Below are 19970 nucleotides of genomic sequence, written 5' to 3' on the forward strand. Positions count from 1 at the left end.
CATGCCATGCCACAGGTCTCGGTCTAGCTGCTGAGGCATTCTCTTAGGAAATCCATGTCCTCAGTTGCCTCTGCAGACCAATGACTATGGGAGGCCAGCTCCACCTCTCAGCTCTGGAGGCAGATCTTCCAGGTCAGGGTTTGGACAAAAGCAGCATGCCCACCCCATTGCCCAGCCCATACCCATCTTGTGTTAATAACTAGGACTCTTACCCTGGAGACTGTAACCAGTCTTAAAATTACCTGAATCTTTTACAAGTTAATTAAAAAGCCGTCCAGCCAAGGCGCTTGGATCCATTTCAGAAGCCATGCAAGGAAGACAGGGCAGCTGTACTTCAAACTCCACAATATCTTTTTTTTGCACTGGCAGAACTGGAAACTGAAATTCAAAAAGTTCTTCTCAAGGTTGTTTGTGAGTTTTGTAGCCAAGGGCTGGCTGCGGGGCTCTGATACCGCTGGGTATGGGCTCCTCAGACACTCTGCAGGAGGAAGTGAAACAGCTTTTTTTTGTCCTACAAGCTAAGTAACAATGGCACTTTTGATTGCCTGCCAGAGGATCTGGGCAATGAGGTGAGCTGAGGGCTTATCAGGCTAATTTAATTAGTTTTGTCAGTGTCCCTTATCAGAGTTCCTGTCAAGGTATGTGCAGGGAGCTGCCTTCAGCAGAGTGCAGCAGGCAGCCAACAGATTCCCATTCCCCTTAACTCTGGTTCATTGTAATCAGCCCACCAGCCCCTCCTTCCCTATTTAGCAGGAGCTCTTCCTTAGCAGTCTGCAGTCACGATAGATGCATTCTGTGATGTCCTCTTATCCTGCACTGTGCTTTGAGGCAGCAGTAAACACTGTGCCCAGAGTCTCTGGCTGGGACTAGACAGTGAGGAAACAAACTCTGGTTGGGTCCAGGCCACTTGGGATGCCTGGCCACACTCCTGGGAATCCAGCCCTGGTGGGAAAGCACGGAGAGCAAAATGCAGGAAATGGCAGGTAAGTGAAGCAGGACCCATTTTCTCAACAGTTTATTTTCAAATGTAAATTTGTGCTTGATGGTCTTTCACTCGTCCAGGAGCTGAAACAGCTAAAATGCTCTGCCTTTTAACCAAAAGACCAGGAGCCTTTTAAGATGAGCCACTTCTAAGAGAAGCCACATGGACACCCATTCACAGTTTTGCTGCAGAGGGGGGTCTCATAACCTAGACCACTTCACCATACTTGACATTATCCACTCATTCTCACCCACCCTCGCTTCCCCTCCCACTGTGACCGCACAAATCTCTTTCTCCTCCCATTCCACCTGGCACAAACCATGCCTCTGCTTTCTCTCATGATTATTATCTGTCCTGAGATTACCACAGTGTTCTGTGATGTTGAGAAAGTGTGTGTGTACATTTAGATGTCTAAAGTGGTGAGTGTACAGCCCTTTTTGGAAAAGGTTCACTGAATCTCTCTGCTTCCTCTTGTTCTTCATTTCAAACCCCCCCTTCCCCCATGTTTGCTTTGAATTAGGAGAGCTTGTCCATGTCCTCAGCCAGCTCTTGGCAGAGTATAAGGCTAGGGACAGACATTACACATAAACCGGTTTAAGTGACCAGAAACTGGTTTACATTTGATGTCTAAAACTGGTCTAAAACAGATGTTCATTGCACATTAACCAGTTTGAAAATGCCTGAAACCAGTTTGAGATAAATCTGGTTGAATGTAGTATCAGACTTAACTAATTTGGGTCAAACTAGTTTATGCAATGTCTGTCCCAGACCCCCTCTTGGTTTAAGTTAAATCAGAGTCCCCCAGCATCCTGACATGCTCTCTGGGCTGGGCAGGGCTCTCTGCTCCACAGCAGGGCTGGCCCCTCCCCTCTGCTCCCTGGCTGGAGCTCTGGTAGAGACTGCACATACAGCGGGGTCTGCCTGGCTTCCCCCTGCTCCCTCTCTCCCCCTCACCACTCCCTGCTGAAGCAGGGATCCCCCCTCCCCTCTGCCTTACACAGACACCTCTCAGCATTAGGTAGCAGATCACATGCTCGCTATGGTCCATGCTGTGGGAGACAGGACAGTGTCAGCTTAGGGCTTTTTGGAGCTAATCAATAGGTAGCTGGTAACGCCCCTCCATTCCTTCCTTGGAAAAAGATGTTTAAGAAGAGCTTGAACTAATGAGAGAAGCTTTTATTTTCTTAATGGGCTGATAAACACTGAGTTAGGGGTGATAAACACTGTGTTATGAACTCCCTGCTGGGTTGCTGGAGGGAGGAAACACTCCCTTATCAGAGCACCCTGCTGGGGCGTGGCCATGCTCCCCTCAGCTCAGCATTGGGGAAAGGAAGAGAGGGCTATAGCACCCCCTGGTTTCTAGCCTGAGCCACTGCAGGCACGTGCCTGTATTTCTGGAATGAAAATGCAACGTCTATCCACCTTCAAACTGGTTCAAGCTTTGCAGGTTAGACTAACTTGCAAAGATTGAATCAATTCAGGCTCAGGCTTTTTGAATGTCTGTCCCTAGCCCAAGTGACCCATGGACCATAGTTTGGGAACCTTGTATCTCACAAGAAGCCAGGCAGGAGTTGCTGCTTGCTTAGCTATGTAACCCAAATGAGCTCTGAGCAGTGACTTTGCTAATCTTGCGGTAGGCGCAGTGGCTTCTTCCTTCCATTTTACAGTGACTGTGACACTCAGGAGAGGTTCTGTATTGTCAGGTCTGGATGTCACAGGCACAGTATCATAGGCAACCTTCAGGAAAGCTCTGCTCCACCCCTAAACTGTATCCTTCTCACTTGATCTGGGAGTTCACCTTAGAGGGATAGCAGGCAGATGTTACTTCATGACTCCTTCACTCCTCAGCCTCATTGGACAAATTAACAAGGAACTGCACAGGGTGATAAGAATGCCTGTCAATTGGGTCAAACCCATTTCACATCAGTCAAAAAAATACCTCTTTGAGAGGGGTGGCTTTTGGTCCCTATTGGCATCAGCTGGCTTTGAAATGGGAGGCAGAAATAAAAGGCCCCAGTTCCAGTAGGAGCCCCCATGTGATATCCAATTGTCTTGTTCCAGTTTTTATCTCCACCCTGGCTCTTTCATGGAGGTACTTAGAGAGGGTCAATGTAGCTTCTTATCGGCTGGGCTGCCATCTACATGCTACCAGCTTCAAAAGGCCAGGCCATTGATCCTCTTGAATTATTGATAGGGTTAAGGCTACTTAATGCTGTGGACAATGCATAACTGCAATATTTCTAGCATAGGATAAAGGCAGGAATAAGGAGCTCAGAAGAAAGGATCAGTGAGTAGATCAGCACAATAGGGAGAGGTAGGGCCAGTTGACCTCTTCACAGATGCTACATCAGCTATGGGATATCAACAAGCCAGGAGCAATTCCCCTGCCAAAGGGTATCCTTCCCCTAAACAAAGAGGGGAGTCCTCTGCAGTCTGAAGGGCATCAAGGCTGTTTCATTCCTGCAGCCTCTCTTTCTGGTCAGGAAGTCAAAGTCACAGAGAAGAAAGCAACACCAGAGGAAACAGGACCTCACCCTACTGTGGGAAGAGGAGATCTGGCACATTGGTTCCCAGCACAGGCAAGGCTGTGAGACATCTGTATCTGTCACTGTGCTCACATGCATGATGATGCCCTCTGTGCTTCTGCTCCTCCAGCCTACCAAAGACAGGCTGGTGGCTTTGCAGTTGAAGGTAGTGAGTTTGAATCCTAGGATGAGATTTGGCTTGGATGTTGTATGTGGAAGGGGTTAGAAACATGACGGTTGGCAATTGTAGCTGGAGGTGATGAACAGGTGTCTGGAGAGGGGAGCAGAACATTGGGGTTGTCCCCTGACACCCACACTGTCCAAAATTGAGCATGGAAGGTGGTGGGGAGATTGAATCTAACTCTTGTTCTGCTCTTGTAGAAATGAGGGGCAGGAGGGATCACATGAGGAAGAGTCTTTGTTCCACTTGAGAAGAATCAGTTGGCAGCTACACAGCTTCTGGGACTCAATTCCTTGTGGACCCTGAGCCTGACTAGAAATTGCTGCAGAGAGCAACGTACACACTTGTGTGCTCTCGTGTTCCTCTGTGCTCCTATGAGTCCCAATGCATTCTTGAAAGGGTCAGGGTTTGGATCTTAACACAGGAGTCAGGGGAGTCTTTGCATTTTGCCTCTTGTTAGGCAGAAGCAAGAGGGAGGTGGGAGAATTGTCCTGGGAATGGCTGTGATAGGAGTGGATGAGCCAGATGCTTGGCTCTTGTTATGTGTCCTGGGAAAGGACCCTGTGTGTGGGAGGGACAAGGTAGATATCGACTCCCTGAATATGGAATGGCTTTAGTTTTCAGTGGTAAATGGTTTCATAGGTTCATTCTACCATCTGGAGATGTTGCATCCCTGGATGGTGATGTTATTGCTGCCTCTGCAGTAGATAACTGCATGGAATGGTGAACCTGATTCTGCAATAAGCTATTCCAAGGTGTAAAACAACCCATGACTAATGGTGCTTAGATTGTTAGAGCATTAACTGTTATCTGAGAAATGAGGTTAGACAGACAGGCCTCTGAAACATGCTTCTACTGCTGTTACTACGCTCAACCTTCCTACCCTTTGGTTTCTTTCACCCACTTCTGTCTTGTCTAGAAAATATGTAAGTTTTTGAAGCAGGGGCTGTCTTTTGCAGTATGCCCACACAATGGGGTCTTCACCTGTTGGAGAGCTTTGGATACCATCACAGTTCAGAAAAAAATAAACAATAAAGAGCATATTTGCATAAAAATAATAGCACTGAACGGACTAACTTATCCGAAGCAGAATTGCCAGGTGGGATGTGTAACCATAGGACTTTGCAACCACATGAGCTCAGTGAAGCTGTTCTAGTTCTTCTTTCCTCCTCTCCAATTCTTATCAGTGGCCTTCACATCTTAGTTTCTGATTAGTCCTAAAGCTCTGCTGGGCACTGCCTGGGTCTCCATTTGTTTTTGAAGCAGCAAGCATGCCCATGGAGCTCCATACCAGGAGCAATAATAGTAATTAATTCATTAATTAATAGCCCAAGTGCCAAGGAATGATAGATACTGACACAGCAGCCCAGGACGTTTGGTTCTGGAGCCTCAAATATTCTCTGCATCTGAAACTGCTTTGTCTCTGTATCAGTTAATTAAACAAGCTTGCAGGCTACAATATTTGTTGCAATAGCGTAACATTGTTCCAGGCAGCTTGTGGACACCAGAAACACAGTGGACATGCATGGGTCTGGCCTGATTTTTCAAAAGAGCAGACTTCCTCTAGCTTCCACTGGAAACAATGAGGGCTGGGGAAGAGGCAGGGTGCAGGGCCTCTGAGCAGGCAGGCAGGGGGATTCCAGTCTAGTTCTCTTTTGCTGTACTAATTAACTCATTAGTTGCTGCCCTGTTGAGTATTCCTGTACAAAGGACAGTTTCAGTTTTACTCCATGTCATGCACTGAGGGCAGAGAGGGGAAGTAAGCATCTTGCCTGGTGTCATGTGGCAAGCCAAGGCCAGGAGCTCAACCTATACCTCATGATACTAGTGATATGATTGAACACCTAGACTATGAGAAAATGCCACCCCACTTCCCCACATAGCTCTGCATTCATTGTGGCACTCAGGTTCTCAGGCCTGAGTTTCCCCTTTCCCGTTGTAGTTAAGCCATCCTTGATGGGGGCCTGGACCAGAGCTGGGCAAACAACAGATTTCTCAGCTCAGGATCTGAACCAAAAAAATCAGGAAAAAGTGGTTTGTATTTAATTGGAAATATATATGCATACCCATACGATACGATATGATACGATGCGATGCAATATGTTCCAGCAAAATGAAAAAAACAAAAACCACCGCATTTTGGGTCAACCCAGAATGCTTTGCTGGGCCCAGCACAAAATGTGTTGTTTCATTCTGGGAGTTATTTAGCCCTGTATTATTAGTATTTTTTAATTTAAGTCGACTTTAAACCCTATTTCAGAACGACAAGTTTTCTTTGGAAAAAGGTCAAAATGGAACACACCAGTGTTTCCAAAACAAAAAACCTTTTCGTTTTGAAAATAGTGAAATTAAACATTTTAGCATTTTGAAAATATTTCCCAGCATATATATTTGTGTGTGTGTGTGTGTGTGTGTGTGTATGTGTCTGTGTGTTTTGCCAATACTTTTCAACGAATTTTCTCCAAATTCACATCTAGTTTTGGAATTTCTGAAATGCCACTTGTCAGTGAATGTAATATATGTCAAATAAAAATGCCCTGCTTTCATTCTGGGCACCTGTGCCCTGTAGCCTGTTGTTAAGACCTGATGACACAGGGTAGATAGTTCCTTTCCATTGGGACTTCGCTGTAGCAGTGGGAGTTGATATTTAACCAGGGTTAAAATTTCTGAACCTCAAGGACACAGGATGGGGGTGGGAGGGACAGGAGGCAGAACTGGGCAGGTGTCCTGGCCAGGACAACTAGCTTGTTGCAATAGCAGCTTGAAAACAAGACAGACAAGCTGCTGGCCCAGTCCCTGCTGATACTGATCTGGCTGAAAACAACCCAGACCTGTTTTCACAGCCTCAGCAAACAAGCAGCCTCTGGTGTATATATTTGCTGGAGGTATTTGCTTCAGCATTTGCGCTTCCCTCCTGTGAGCAGGGAGCGTGGTCTGTTTATGGCACAGCTCCTGGGTAACTCAATGACTTCACCATTCACTTCACTGCTGGGAAACAGAGGTTCCCTGGATGATAAGCAGCTCTTAGAAGAAATTCCTCTCCTTGTGCGAGGGAGTGGCTGTGTTGTGCCTGCTCACTCGGCTCACAACACGTACACACACACCCATGCTTTCCGATTCCTGGAAGCTGGCAGTACTGATCTCCTAAGGCACCAGACTGTCCGGTCCCTCTGGAATGGTCCAAACTGCAAGACCAAGACCTTTCAGAGGGGAAGTAGTCCCCGGGAAATTATGTTGGGGACCAGCGTGAACTTGTGCTGATGTGCGAACAGGTCAGTACAGCTGCTTGTGCCTTCTGTTTGCCTCCTATCGTGCTTTGCATGCCTGCTGCAGCGCGTAGTGCGTACCTATGAGGTTCTGCTCAGCTGAGCAAACATAGGTGGGAAGCAAAAGTTTGCAAGTATTTCTGGTAGCTGGGTGCTTGGTATGCAGGCACATAGGGGAAATGGGGCTGGGGTTTTCAGTGTAGACTTAGTGGGCTGCTGGAGTGATTGGCACAATGTAAGGACAGAATAAGTTTTGTTTCTTCGTCAGAAATCTCATAGTTGTGATCATGAAAGGGGAAATGCGGAACAGGAGAGATGGCAACGGCTTAGGTTTGACTGACATGAGTTCAATGTGGGTGAAAGGGGCCAGCATAAGGCAGCCCTGACAAATGAAATCTGCTGGGTTATTATCCAGAGGATGGCCAGCAGCTGGAAAAACTCCCTGCCCCAGGCACTGATATGCTTCACTCAGCCCTGACCCAGAGGGTGCGTGGGGGGAAGTTACTCTCAGCCAGCGGTTCTCAACCTTTTTAGATTCAAGGCACCCCTGGATAGATTCGAGACACCCCATGGAAAATGCCAACTCTTAGTTTTCACTCTTTTTATGCCTACAGAAATATAACAGAGCAGGTTTTCTGTTGCTAAGAACTCAGAAAGGCCACAGCTCTGGATTTCTATTTGAAATTTCTAGATTTATATTGTGATTCATGTTTCACAGTGCTAACATTGTGCAGCACCCTGTGGCACCCTTAAAAAGATCTCAAGGCACCCTAGCATGCTATGGCATCTTCGTTGAGTATCACTGCTCTATGATCTACTCAGAAGACCCCTTTCCCACTGGGAACTAGGAACAGAGGCTTCTTACATGGAAAGGGCTCCCACAAGGAAGTCTACTAGGGACCAGAAATGAAGGCCAACTTTTATGGATGAGGTGGACACAAGTCCAGCAGAGAGCAATGAAAATGGTTCAGGGGCTGGGGCACATGATTTATGAGGAGAGGCTGAGGGGACTGGGTTTATTTAGTCTGCAGAAGAGAAGGCTGAAGGGGGATTTGATAGCAGCATTGAACTACCTGAAGGGTGGTTCCAAAGAGGATGAAGCTGGACTGTCCTCAGTGGTGGGAGATGACAAAACAAAGAGAAATGGTCTCAAGTTGCAGCAAGGGAAGGTTAGGTTGGATATTAGGAAAAACTCTCTCACTAGGAGGGCGGCGAAGCACTGGAATGAGTTACTGTGGAATCTCCATCCTTGGATGTGTTTAAGGCCCAGCTTCACAAAGCCATGGCTGGAATGATCTAGTTGGGGATGGTCCTGCTTTGAGCAGTGGGTTGGACTAGACAATCTTCTGAGGTCCCTTCCAACCCTCATTTTCTATGATTCTGTGCTTCTATGATTCTACGTTTCACAGAACTGGCTCTCACTAGATTTCTTTTCCGGTTGAATTCCCCAAAATCAAAGCAGCTCAAATCATAGACTAATATATGTTTCAGCGTTGTTGGTTGTAGTTGTGTTGGTCTAAGGACATAGGCAGACAAGGTTCTTTGGGCAGATGTGATATCTTTTATTAGACCAACTAAACAGTTGGGAAAAGTGTTCTTTGCAAGCTTTTGGGCATAAGCACCTTTCTTCAGGCAGACTCTCTCAATGCCTGAAGAAGGGTGTTTGTGCCTGAAAGCTTGCAAAGAAAAACATTTCCAGCTATTTAGTTGGTTTAATAAAAGATAGCACATTAACGCAAAGAACCTTGTCTGTCCAGGCTAATATATGACAGTTTGCCTTGTACTAAGAAAAGGACTTTCCAAAATGCTCAGGACCAAATTTTCATGTGATCAGCATGCAAAACTGGGTTCAACTTACTAGGAGAGCTGGGGAAAGCAGGTCCTGGACTGAGGGGAGCTGTGTAGAGATTGGATTTTTTGGTTTTCTTGCCAAAGAAAAAATTGGGGCTGGGGGAATTGTTTTGGGCAGAACACAAAATCATTTAGACTTAGAAGTGCTCTTCTTTGCTTTTTTTTTTTTAAAGCAGAGCTTTAGTAAATTTTAAAGAAATCATTCTTTAAACACAAACAGAATAAAATCAGCAAATTGTGCTTAGAAAATGTCATACTAACATTTTTGACTTTTTCATTTTTTTCAGTTTCTTTGGATAAGACCACTCACAATGTGTGTCAAATGTGTTGAATAGTTTTGGTCAATTCAAGTAGGCATCTTCTGGGGGGGAATGGTCTGAAAAATGTTGCCCTACTCTAAGGAGATCTTTGGAAAATTTGACCCTAGCATGGCAGCATGTTTCTGTTAGAGACTTATCGCACAACCTGGATCTGCATGCACCAGATATTCCAGGGGAAGCTGAAGTCCACACATGGATCTGAATTTTGCCAATGACTCCTAGACCGTTAAGATGGGAATCCAAGTATCTTGTGCTTTCCCCCATTCTGAATTTAGGAATTTTCAACGTTTGATGCCAAACTTTGTGACTTGAACCCATTCTTAGTGCATCTGTGTTACAGGAAGCAACAAGCTCTTTTGTTCTGAAAGGACCAGGACACTGGGGAATGCAGCATGGTTACATCCAAGTCCACATTTCTGGTCCCTGTAGCTAGACAGATTTGCAGAGATACCAGATAAATGGGGCTTGCTTGTTGTTATTTGCAGTGTAATAGGAGGCAGTGGCATAATGTTTGGAAGGTTTCAAAGGAGACAAGCTAGCTGCTAGAACAAGGTGTCAGTGAGAATTATGGTCCCAGTTCATAGAATCATGAATTAAATCTGGAGGCCAGGCACTGGTGGATATTAGAAGTAGAACTGGATGGGGAAAAGTGATTCCCATTCGTGGAAGAATTCAGCATGTCAAATGTTGCTTTTGTTCTGATTAGCAACAGCCTCCTGCCCCCTCCCCAAATTTTGGAATTGTTCCCAGAAGGGACTGGTGGCCTGGGGACAGGACAGTCTGCCAAGGAGCTGAGCAGGGAAACCAGCAGTGTCCCACCCGCTTTGTAGAAATGGATTAATCTCCCTGAAATATTCTGACATAATTTTTCCAGTTGGCCCCAGTTAGAAGTACTGTGTGCTGGGGGATCACTGGGCAAAATGTACTAGTAACCCGAGGCAGTCACAGCAGCTCTTCCCAGTAGGACACAGGCACTGCTGGGCACGTGTAAATAGGCTACGCAAAGGCCAATGTCCCCTTCCATCCCCAGTCACAGTGTTAATCATTACTCTTTATAGGTAGTATTTCAGTAATACCTGTGAGCTGGAGTCATTCTCCAGTTATGCCATTGTAGCACATTATGTGGCATATAGCGCTATGCTGCAGCTTCCCCAGGAGAAGCACGGGCCCCTCTGACATGGTTAGTTGTATTTTAACCTTAAGGAAACACCTTTAAACAAGAGCCTGCTCCTTTAATTCTCTTTTCTTGGCTTCTTGTTCCTTCCAGCTGTGTCATGCTCTCTTGCAGCCGGATATGCCAGATATGACAGTTATTTTAGTAGGCACCACATTTCATTTGAGCTGGTCTTCCTTTCAATCTCAGATGCCTCATAGAAAAACCACAGCAAGCAAGTTATCCCACAGCTATGGCCAGTCAGCAAAGACCCTTCCTTAAAAGAGTACTCCTTCCTCTTCTCTGAGCACATCTGGAGGTTGCCTGATAGGTTGAGACTAAGCTGCACCTTTGGTGGAGAAATTTTGCGGAGACCTGCTACCTCGGTACACCTACCCATTGAGGAGAGCCCCATGGAGCTTACCCTGTTAGTCTCAGGCCTGGGAAAGGAGACTAAACATTTTCATTAAGAATTATGAACAGTTAATGCCTGGCAGTCCTACAACATGTGCTGTACAGGAGACCGGATGAGGTGATCACAGTGGTTCCTTCTCAGCAATCTGAGCTGAAAATCCCATCTGTACCATTTGGTTGTATTTTGTGCTTATACTGCATCTCAGGGATGTTCTCAGGAGGGAAGTGCTAATCACTGGAGGGTACAGGTCCAGCTCCTCATTTCGTGCTTCATGGCAGTATGTCTGTACAGGTTTTGAATTACACTTCGACTCTTGGGGGGTCTGCGGCGGTGGCAGTCAGAAGGATCTGTCACCGCTGCCGCGTGTGCTTCTTGGAAAGACACGGGGCAGTTCTCATCTCTTTGCGGGGCGAAGGCAAGAGGCTTAGGCCTCCCACCCCCCCTCCAAGCTCCCTCATAATTTGAACCCTGTGTCTGCATTGCAGGCCACCAGTTCATCCTGGGTACCACTAGCAGCCTGGACGGAGCACATTGTGGGTTAATTTAATTTGCTTATCAGGTGGGTTTTGAAGCCTGTTCTGAGCTGCCAACCAGCACCAGATTGCTACTGCACAATGGGGAGAACAACACCTCCCTAATCCACAGCAGAGGTTGGGAGGATTAGTTCATCAATGAGAGAAAAGCAACCCTGGATAGAGGGAGAGAGAAAACACTAATGTAATTACCGCTGGTGAGACGTGCTTGTCAGAGTCAGGACTCCGGATGGTTCTTGCTGTTCAGGGTGGAGAAGGATGCTGTTTCAGTGCGAGAAAGTGCACTGAAGCCTGACAACAGACATAGGGGGCCCAGCTGGCTGCCAGGGATGCCCAAGCAAAGGCCACATGCAGATTTCCCTGTCACTAGCTGAAACATAGAATGCCAGGAATGTGCAGCCTGGCATTTGAGATACAATCTGGAAAGAGAGAGAGAAAAGAACTACTGGAGTCAGAGGGCTGGCACTGGGCAGCCGCACCGGCCTGGGAGATGGGCCCGGTCCCACCCCCGCTTTGCAAATGCAGTGCAGCCGTCAAAAGATGCATTGTGCATTGTGTGTCAAGAGACTGAGTCCCAGGGCTGGTAGGACCGACGCACCATTGCAGGGCTGGGGAGTATCAGACTCACTTTCTGCCATTAGAAAGGACACCAGCCTCAGGGCTGGATGGGATGGTGGACACATGGGTTGCTGCTGTGGAGCCTTGTTGCAAAGGGACTTTTCATTATGGTGCACAGGTAAGTGATTGGCAGGGGTCCCAGCCTCCCTATTTGTCCTAGTCAGTGGGATGAAGTCACTGTGAAGTCAGTGAATCTTTCACAGTGAGAAGAACCTGGATGGACATCTGTCTCATGCATCTGGGCAGCAGGCTGGACTAGATGCCCACAGACCGAGGTCCCTTCTAGCCCTGTGATTCTCTGCTTCGCTAAGCTTTGCTGGGAAAGGTCCTAGTGGTCAGGACTGGTTCAGTTTGGCTGCTCATCCACTCACATGGAGATGTCTGTTGTTATTTTTCTGCAGCCTCTCCTTTTCTCACCAGTGACTTGCAAGTGCCACTTGGCTCTCAGCTGCAGCTTCTAGGTATACTCCAGAAACCAGTTACAGGGACAGGCAGGTGAGGGAAGGATTCACTGAATCAGCTCTGTGGAGCTGTCTTCCAGGTCCCTACAGGAGCCTCCTTGCCTCTATCCCCATTCCTGTCCAGGGGCTCCCTACACCTATAGCAGAGCTCACAGAATGCCTCATCTGGCAGCTCATTATTTTAGGCCCTCATGCACATAGCAGGCCCCTTTATCTTGGTGCAATCAAGCCTGGTGCCCTGATCGGGCAAAAACACCTCTCTGGAGGAAAGAGATGGGCACCGACCAGCATGAACAGAGGCCCCATGCACTAATGGGTTGCTCTCTTCCCCTTCTGTGAGTTCCCTGCTCCTCTTCGCTCTGGGTTCTCTCTCACCCCACAAACAAGGAGGCAGAGGGCCAGATCCTGATGCCAATTATATCAGCATAAATCTGGAGTACACTCCGGCAGAGGAGTCGCTGTGAATTTCCACTGCTGCAGCTGAGCTGGAAATCCAGCACGCCATTCCCTAGGACCTGTTGCTGGCCAGGGCACAAGCTCTGAGCTGGGCTTTGTACAGGAGAGCTGCTGTTAGCAGTTACAGGATATTTCGGCAGCAAGGTCCCAATGAGTCACCGGCTTGAATTGCAATGAGACCCGACAGGCAGTTTCAATTCATTTATCAACATGCTCTGAATTCCCCTTTTGAGCTGGCAGGAACAAAATTAAAGGCAAAACAAATGAGCGCCGGAGAGGCAAGCCCATTCCTCCGCTCATCCGCATGCTGCCGCGGAGCCTGTTGGAGATGAATGTCCTCGACGATATCCCTCAAGAGCGCTTTGTCAGACAGCAGCGACAGCAGTATGAGCAGGGCCATTACTTGCACCGCAATACAAGTGATTTCCTCTGTTATCGCTGTTGCTATTGTTGCTGAATTGGAATGAGACCCTGTGGGGACCCAAGGCTAGGAGGACCCTGCTTGGTTTCTAATCAGCTTGGCCTGCACCATGTCTTCTTCAGGTGAAGAGCAGGATTCCTGCTGTTCTGCTGCACCTGTGCTCCTGCCCAGCTGGTCCAGTCTGCAGAACTACACAGCTGAGCCCCAAGGAAGATGTTTTCAGGAGGAGACCATGGCATCAGGTACTTGAGCATGCAAGGAAGGAAAACACCCCGCTCAGTCTGAAACAGATGGGTGCTTTCCTGAGGGCAACATTCTGCCTCCTTTAGGCTGCTGGCCACACGTGTGTGAACAGGGGTGGGATTAGGACAGGGCAAGTCGTGCAGTTGCCTGGAGTCTAAAGCTTTCCAGGGGACCCTGTTGCATTACAGTTCTGCATTTGTCTGGTTCTGTAGCAAAGGACAGGGGCCCAAAATGAAACCTTTATATGGAGTCCTTGGAAAGCAGACCCTCCTTGCTAGAACTATCACACCAACAGGAAGGATGGAACGAGGAAAGAACAAATGAGGCAGGGAAAGAAGGAGTAGGCTTGTTGAATAAATACTAGCCAAGCCTTGGTCTAGAAGTAGGATCTAGCAGACAGGACTGTACTGATGGTCAGGAGAATTCATTCTAGTTTAGGCTCTGCCACTGACCCACTTCATGGCACTGGGCTAGTCACTTCTCCTGTCACTGTACCCATGCCTCTGTGCAAGGGGGTTATAGTTACTGACAGGCCTTCATAAAGCATATTGAAACATAAAGTGAAATAAAAACATTGAGAGGCTTTTCTTTGTAAGCAAAGCCCACTAATGAGAAGCCTCAGGCTTGTATTTTTCTATTGCTAGCTATAACTATGGTTTAAAAGTCTGTGTGCAAATTGCAGTTTATTTTACAGGCTAGAAAAGCTGACTGAATAAAAAGAACATTAACGTACAGCTATAGTCAGAAAAGTGACTTATAAAAGCCGTTGCATTGTTCCAGCCTCAGATCTCTTGATGCTTGTATGTCTTACAAGCCTTGTCTGATTACTGACAAGAATTGGCTTTTAATCCTGTTACCCTGAAGAGCCAATACAGCTGTGGAAGAGCAAGCTGGAGTTCACTGTGCCTCAGGCATCATTAACATAATTGCCAGCTAGAGTGCCAATTCCAGGGTCTTTTATGGCAATGGTTGATGATGTGTGAAGCAGAAAGAATGCAGCCTGGTTTTCAGATACTGGCCTGAGCTGGCAGTTAGGAAAATCTCATTTCCACTGGCAAAATGATGAGCAAAGAGTTATGCAAATTATTCAATTTCCTGGACTGAAGAAGGGTAATAATTATAAAACTTCCCTCAAATGTGCTTTTTCTAGACTTTTACTGCCCAGTTCGGCATGTTAAATGTCTGAAAGCAAGAGGGAGACTTCTCCGCAGCTCAGGGCTACCTTGGCATAGGATCATAACCAGATAGTCATTAAGAGGCACACTGTGGGGCTTGTAGTTAGATCTTCATAATATCATTGACCTCTCCCTCCTCTGCTTATGATTTAAGGTAACATCCATGATTAAGGTGATAAACTTCTATTGGGATCTGTCAAAGCACAACATTTGTTTTAAGGGGCTGTTGTAAGGGTAGAATATGCTGTTATCTCCTCCATAAGCATTGACTACAGCTCTCTGCCTCCATGATGGCTTGGTAGGTAATCCTAGGGAGCCGGAGCCAGGAGATCAGCCTGCACAGTTAGCAGAGGGCACTCTGGAGACCAAGTCTGTGTCACTGGCTGTAGGAGAAGGGTTCCCCACTGGTAAGATACTGCCTTGTCAGCTGCTGGGATTTGTAATGCTTGTAGATAGCAAAGAAGCTATAATTCAATGGTTTACTCCCTGGCTGAAGTTCCCCAGATGGATATTCTCATCCATCACATGCATTTCTTGGCTTTACTCTTAGTTTCCAAGAAGAAGCTGGTGTAAGCACTAGACTGACTTGAGTTATTTTAGCAACGTACCAAATGAGGGGTAGGTGTAAGGATGGGGCTTGGCAAAGTAAACTCTGTGCCAGTGGGTTCATACATTAGGAGTTACAGCAGGACATATTAAGGATGGCCAGAGGGAGTCTCCAGGTCCCCATACCACAATACCATACTTGCTTTCTTCAGGGCCTAATCTCCCCTCACGGCATGTCAGTAATTCCCCGTGGCCTATTGGGAGTTGGTAGAAGTGAGACTCCAGGAGCAGCAAATGAAGAAAACCATAGAAACCTGCCTCCACATGTGCCTGACCACGCACCCCATGTGTTGGGGTCTCAAGCTCTGCTGCCACATGTCTAGCTGTGTTTCAGAGCTCAACCAGTGCATCTTAGTCTTATGTTTTTGTCCTGGAGCCCATCCTCTGCAGAGTCTGCCTATCAGACTGCTTCATACAAAGTCATGGGTATAGCAGAGCATGTGGAACACCCTTCTGTCAGCAGCAGCCTACCATCTTGCTTGTCACATAGCTCTACCCCATTCTGTCTGTATTCAAGGTTAATGCGTGAACTAAACCTGGGGGAGGAGGGTGTTCAAGCTGGGGAGAAGTAGGGACACATTTCATACATAACAGCTTCTATCTCTTAACCACACGTTTCATTTTAAAGAAATTTCGCTCTCCTTCTCTGTTGAGAGTCACTCTTCTCAGGGCGTCAATTCCCAGCTGCAGGAAGCAGCAAGGAAGAAGCTGTGGGCCCTGGAAAATGATGAGAAGGATGTCTGTGCTCTGTTCAAGGTGAGAGTTACAGGCACAGGTGTGCCAGAGAGATGGGGAAGGTGAGCTGCTTACATACACCTCATTGGGGTTGGTTTCACAGTGTGACTTTCACAGACCAGACAGAGGCGTCTGAATCATCCAGGCTCCTACCACCAACAGTGTATGTCACCACACCATCCTCTGTAAGAAGGTGTTCCCATAACCAGGATGGCAGGGAAAGGGACATAATAATCCAGTACGCCCAAAGCATATCTTCCTATTGGGAAGGGATAATGAACAGGAGCTCCATGAAATCTTCAAGGGACTTTGCGTTGAAGGTCTGGGTTACCTGGGAAGCACTTAGATAATGCATTAGTGTGAATCGGAGGAACCAAAGCAAGGTAGGATTTTCAGAAGAGTCTAAAGGCATTAGGTGCTCAACTCACACTGAAAGTCAGCCTAGGCAGGAAGACAGACAGATAACCAACCACTTTGGAGACAGGGCGATTTCCTTTAATTTTGTTTCAGCCGAGATTCACAGACACTGTTAGGATGTTGTAAAATACCGTGTAGCAATTCACCGGCTTTAGTTTTCCTTCCACACTGGCTCTTCACATGTAAAGGCATCATAGCTCTTTGTGGATTCCTTAAAACAGGTCTCAGTCCCTCTGTATCTGGAAGCCTGGCAGAGTATGCGAATACTGCTGCTGGGGACATCTCTTTTATTTTATGGGGGAGAGATCCTGCTCTCAAAGTCAGATGATCCCTTGGGTTCAAGCCCCTGAGTTCTCTTTAGGATATCACGCCTCTGCCATGATTAAGGATTTCCCGTTTACTATTGAACAATGCAGATTCCCAGGATTTCATAAGCAGAATTTCACTGGCCTGCATGATAAGGAGAGGAAAAGATTTTGTGGGGAGAGTCAGTTCTCTCCCACTCTCTCTGCTGTGTCAGAGCATCTGCAGCTCAGAGGAAGAACTGCAGAGGCTCAGTGCTTCCTTGCTGAAGGAGCCAACAGTTATGATCCCTGGCAAGTAACAAAGCTCTGTAGCCCTCCAGGTCATGGATTCAGAGCTCCATCCTGAAGTACACCAGAATCCAAGGTCTATAGCCCGGTGCCAGGCCCTTCCATTATAACAAGTGGAGTGTTGCATGTACCACTTTTTGTATTCCCTCTCACGACATAGTAGCTGGAGTGACTGAGGACCCCAGGACCTTCTCACACATTGGCCCTTTCTTTCATTTCCAGGAGCTGTCAGCCAGGTTGGTCTGCATCCAGGCTCAGAAGGATCGGTTCCTTCTCACCTTTAAGACTACAGAAGAAATCTGGAAATTTTCCACGTACCTGGCTTTAGGTAGCTATCCACCACATCAGATGGGCATGGAGGCATTGGGAATGAGAGGGCAAATCAGATGCTCCATGCCACGAAATATCTAGAATTGAGTGTTTAGCCATGTAGTGGTTCAGTAGGGGGTGCTCCTGCATTGAGCCACCTACCTCACTGTGCCTGACCACCTTCCAGGCTCCGAGTGCCTCCCTGGGGGCGCCTCACGTCTGGCCAGCCCCCTTCCTGTAGCACACCCACTAGCCTGGGGGTTCCACTGCCACCACCCTGGGCTGGGCTTAATTCTGGCTCTGTGCACCCTGGGAAACACAGGCCTAGTAGCCCTCAAGGGTACTTGATTCACTTCAAGAACTTGGGATGCTTCCCTCAGTCAGAAGCATAAGTAGCAGTGTCCCTTAGTCAGCCGAACCAAGGGGACCCCCAAGCATAATCTAGACCCACTCCCAATAAGTCTCCCACACTAGGTACAAAGGAGAACTTTATAGGTTACAGGGGGTAGGGTTGGAATAGGGTACAGGGTACAGCAATATCAGAGAAATCCCATAGAGCAAACTCCTGTGGCTGGGTAGCCTTTGATCATGCATCTGAGTTACTCCAAGCTATATATCTAATTAGGTCTCAGGTAGCTTACTCACAAGTATCATCCAGAGGTAGGTGGAGATTCCCTCTGGAGGCAGGCAGTTCCTTGATCATGAGTTTTGAGAGAGAGAGCAAGTTTCAGATGGTTCAGCTCTTCTCTGTCTCTGAGTCTTCCTCATGGCTGCTACCCCCTCCTCCTGGGAAGTCCTTAACTTATATAGCCCTTGTAACCTCATTTACCTGGTCCAATGGAGGCCAGCACCTGTTGGCTGTCAGCCAACCAATTTGAAATGCATCACTTGTTGCTGGGTAGACTGGCAGTTCCTAGCTCTCCAGGGAGTCCAAGCCCCTTACCCAGGTATGTGATACCAGTCATGTAGGCAGAGGGAGCAGGTTTCCCCCCTCCCTCAGGAATGTATCCAGCTCAGGTTACCTAAAGAGATAGAGTAAGGTGTGTATCCTCTGCTGGGCCCATCCTAACCAAATTGTCACAGAGTTTTTGGGGAGAAACAGAGGTGGCCTTCTGCCACAAGCCACACTAGCAATATAACTGGCTATGGGGATAGAAAGATTAATGACAGCGGTAGGGCTGATGGCACAAGAGAAATATTTGGCATGGTGCCCAGCCAAATTCATGGCACTGTCTTCTAACTCAGTGCAACAGACACAGAGGAGGCTCTACTAAGTTTTCCAAGGCAAGCTGCTGATTAAGGATCAGCACCAAAGTGGTCACTGTCCAACTGTAGGATTGCAAAAAGCTGATCTGGATGGCTCTGCAGGCACAAATGCTTTGTCCTTTGGTGGGGAGGGAGCATGTGGAAAAGGAAGAATTTTAGGCCATGTATTTTTCTTACTTTATTAGGCCATGTGGCTTGCTGTTTGGAACAGCTTCTCTTTGACCAAGTGTACTGGCTGAACTATGCTCTGGTGGAGGACACCAAGATCAGTGTTACTGTCAATGAAGATCGCCTGGCTACCATATATCTGGGTCTGCTTATCCAAGAAGGTTAGAAGCAAGTGCCCATCTCGGGATCTTCTCTAAATCATCCCAGCTGGATTTCAGGTTGAGCTGGTCCATAATTTACATTGGTAATGGCTTCCTTGTTTCAATCTGCAGGTAACTTCTTTTCCAGAGCAGTGCTGAATGTTCTTCAACCTGTGGAAGAGGGAGAGGGAGGCTTGAGGTTCTGCAAAAATGAGCTACTTCACGTGAGGGACATTGGAGAAGAGTCAAGATGGGAAGGGATGTCCTTGTTGACAGGTCAGCGAGGCCTAGTACCTGTGGCAGCCATAGAGCCTCTGCCCCATCCATTTTACCAGTAAGTAGATGGACAGTAGTGTGCATTACACAACTAACGTTTGTTCCTCATCTGGAACATTCAGGTTCAGAGCAGCATGAAATCCAGGATGAGGAACTGCTGTCCCTATGGATGGTTGTAGGGGCTACCCTTTGTATCTGAACAATGGAGGCCTGGAATCCCAGCAAGTTCGTAAGGCTATACCATATATACAGCAATGAAGGTCAAAAACCAATTCTTGTTCTATTCCCAGAATAGGTCAAGGATTTAATTCTAATCTGACTCTGGTTTTATATTGATTTAATCCTCTGATTTCAATGGGATTACTTAGGGGTGGGCAAAATCCGACTTGGAGGCTGGATTGGGTCCACAGTGGACTCCGTTTCCCAGCAGCCCCTGCCTGCATTGCTGCAGCCAGTTCCCATGGAGGCCCCAGGAGTGGTGTAGCTGTGACTGTGTGGGGCCAGGGTTTCCATGGAGACAGGCCCCAGCAGCACTGGCAGGGTGTGCAGCTAGCAGGGAGCAGCTCCGGGGCCAGGATCTTGCGGTGGTGACAGTATAGTCCAGAGCCAGGGCACAGCTACAATCTGCTGCCCTTGTGCCCCAGACAGGGACATGTAGGCAGTGGATCCTGGCTCTGCCCTGGCCTCATACCACACTGGAGCAACTCCCTGCCAGTGCTGCTGGGGCTAGCCTCCATGGAAACCCTAGCTCCACACTGTCACGGCCCTGCCATTCCTGGGGTCTCCAGGGAAACCAGAGGCAGCAATGCGGGCAGGGGCTGCTGGGAAATGGAGTTTGGCTACTAGCTGCATCTGCCATT

At 47.6% G+C, this 19970-nt stretch overlaps 1 protein-coding gene across 6 annotated transcripts in view; it reads left to right on the plus strand.

Moving 5' to 3' along the window:
- The first annotated feature begins 769 nt into the window (after positions 1–769).
- Positions 770–19970, plus strand: part of SH3TC2 (SH3 domain and tetratricopeptide repeats 2) — a 34484-nt gene continuing 15283 nt past the window's right edge. The window contains exons 1-7 of one of the 6 annotated variants that reach the window (XM_019478581.2): positions 770–983; positions 13305–13424; positions 14903–15007; positions 15835–15962; positions 17174–17279; positions 18712–18855; positions 18967–19168. In XM_019478581.2, the coding sequence (XP_019334126.1) occupies positions 968–983; positions 13305–13424; positions 14903–15007; positions 15835–15962; positions 17174–17279; positions 18712–18855; positions 18967–19168 (821 nt within the window). In that variant the 5' untranslated portion in view covers positions 770–967. Of the gene's footprint in view, positions 984–6464; positions 6961–13304; positions 13425–14902; positions 15008–15834; positions 15963–17173; positions 17280–18711; positions 18856–18966; positions 19169–19970 lie in introns of those variants that run through there. The other 5 variants (XM_014597622.3, XM_019478577.2, XM_019478578.2 and 2 more) reach the window with 5 other exon arrangements.

This window comes from Alligator mississippiensis, chromosome 9, assembly GCF_030867095.1.
Source record: "Alligator mississippiensis isolate rAllMis1 chromosome 9, rAllMis1, whole genome shotgun sequence".
In the NCBI taxonomy this organism is placed as follows: domain Eukaryota; kingdom Metazoa; phylum Chordata; order Crocodylia; family Alligatoridae; genus Alligator; species Alligator mississippiensis.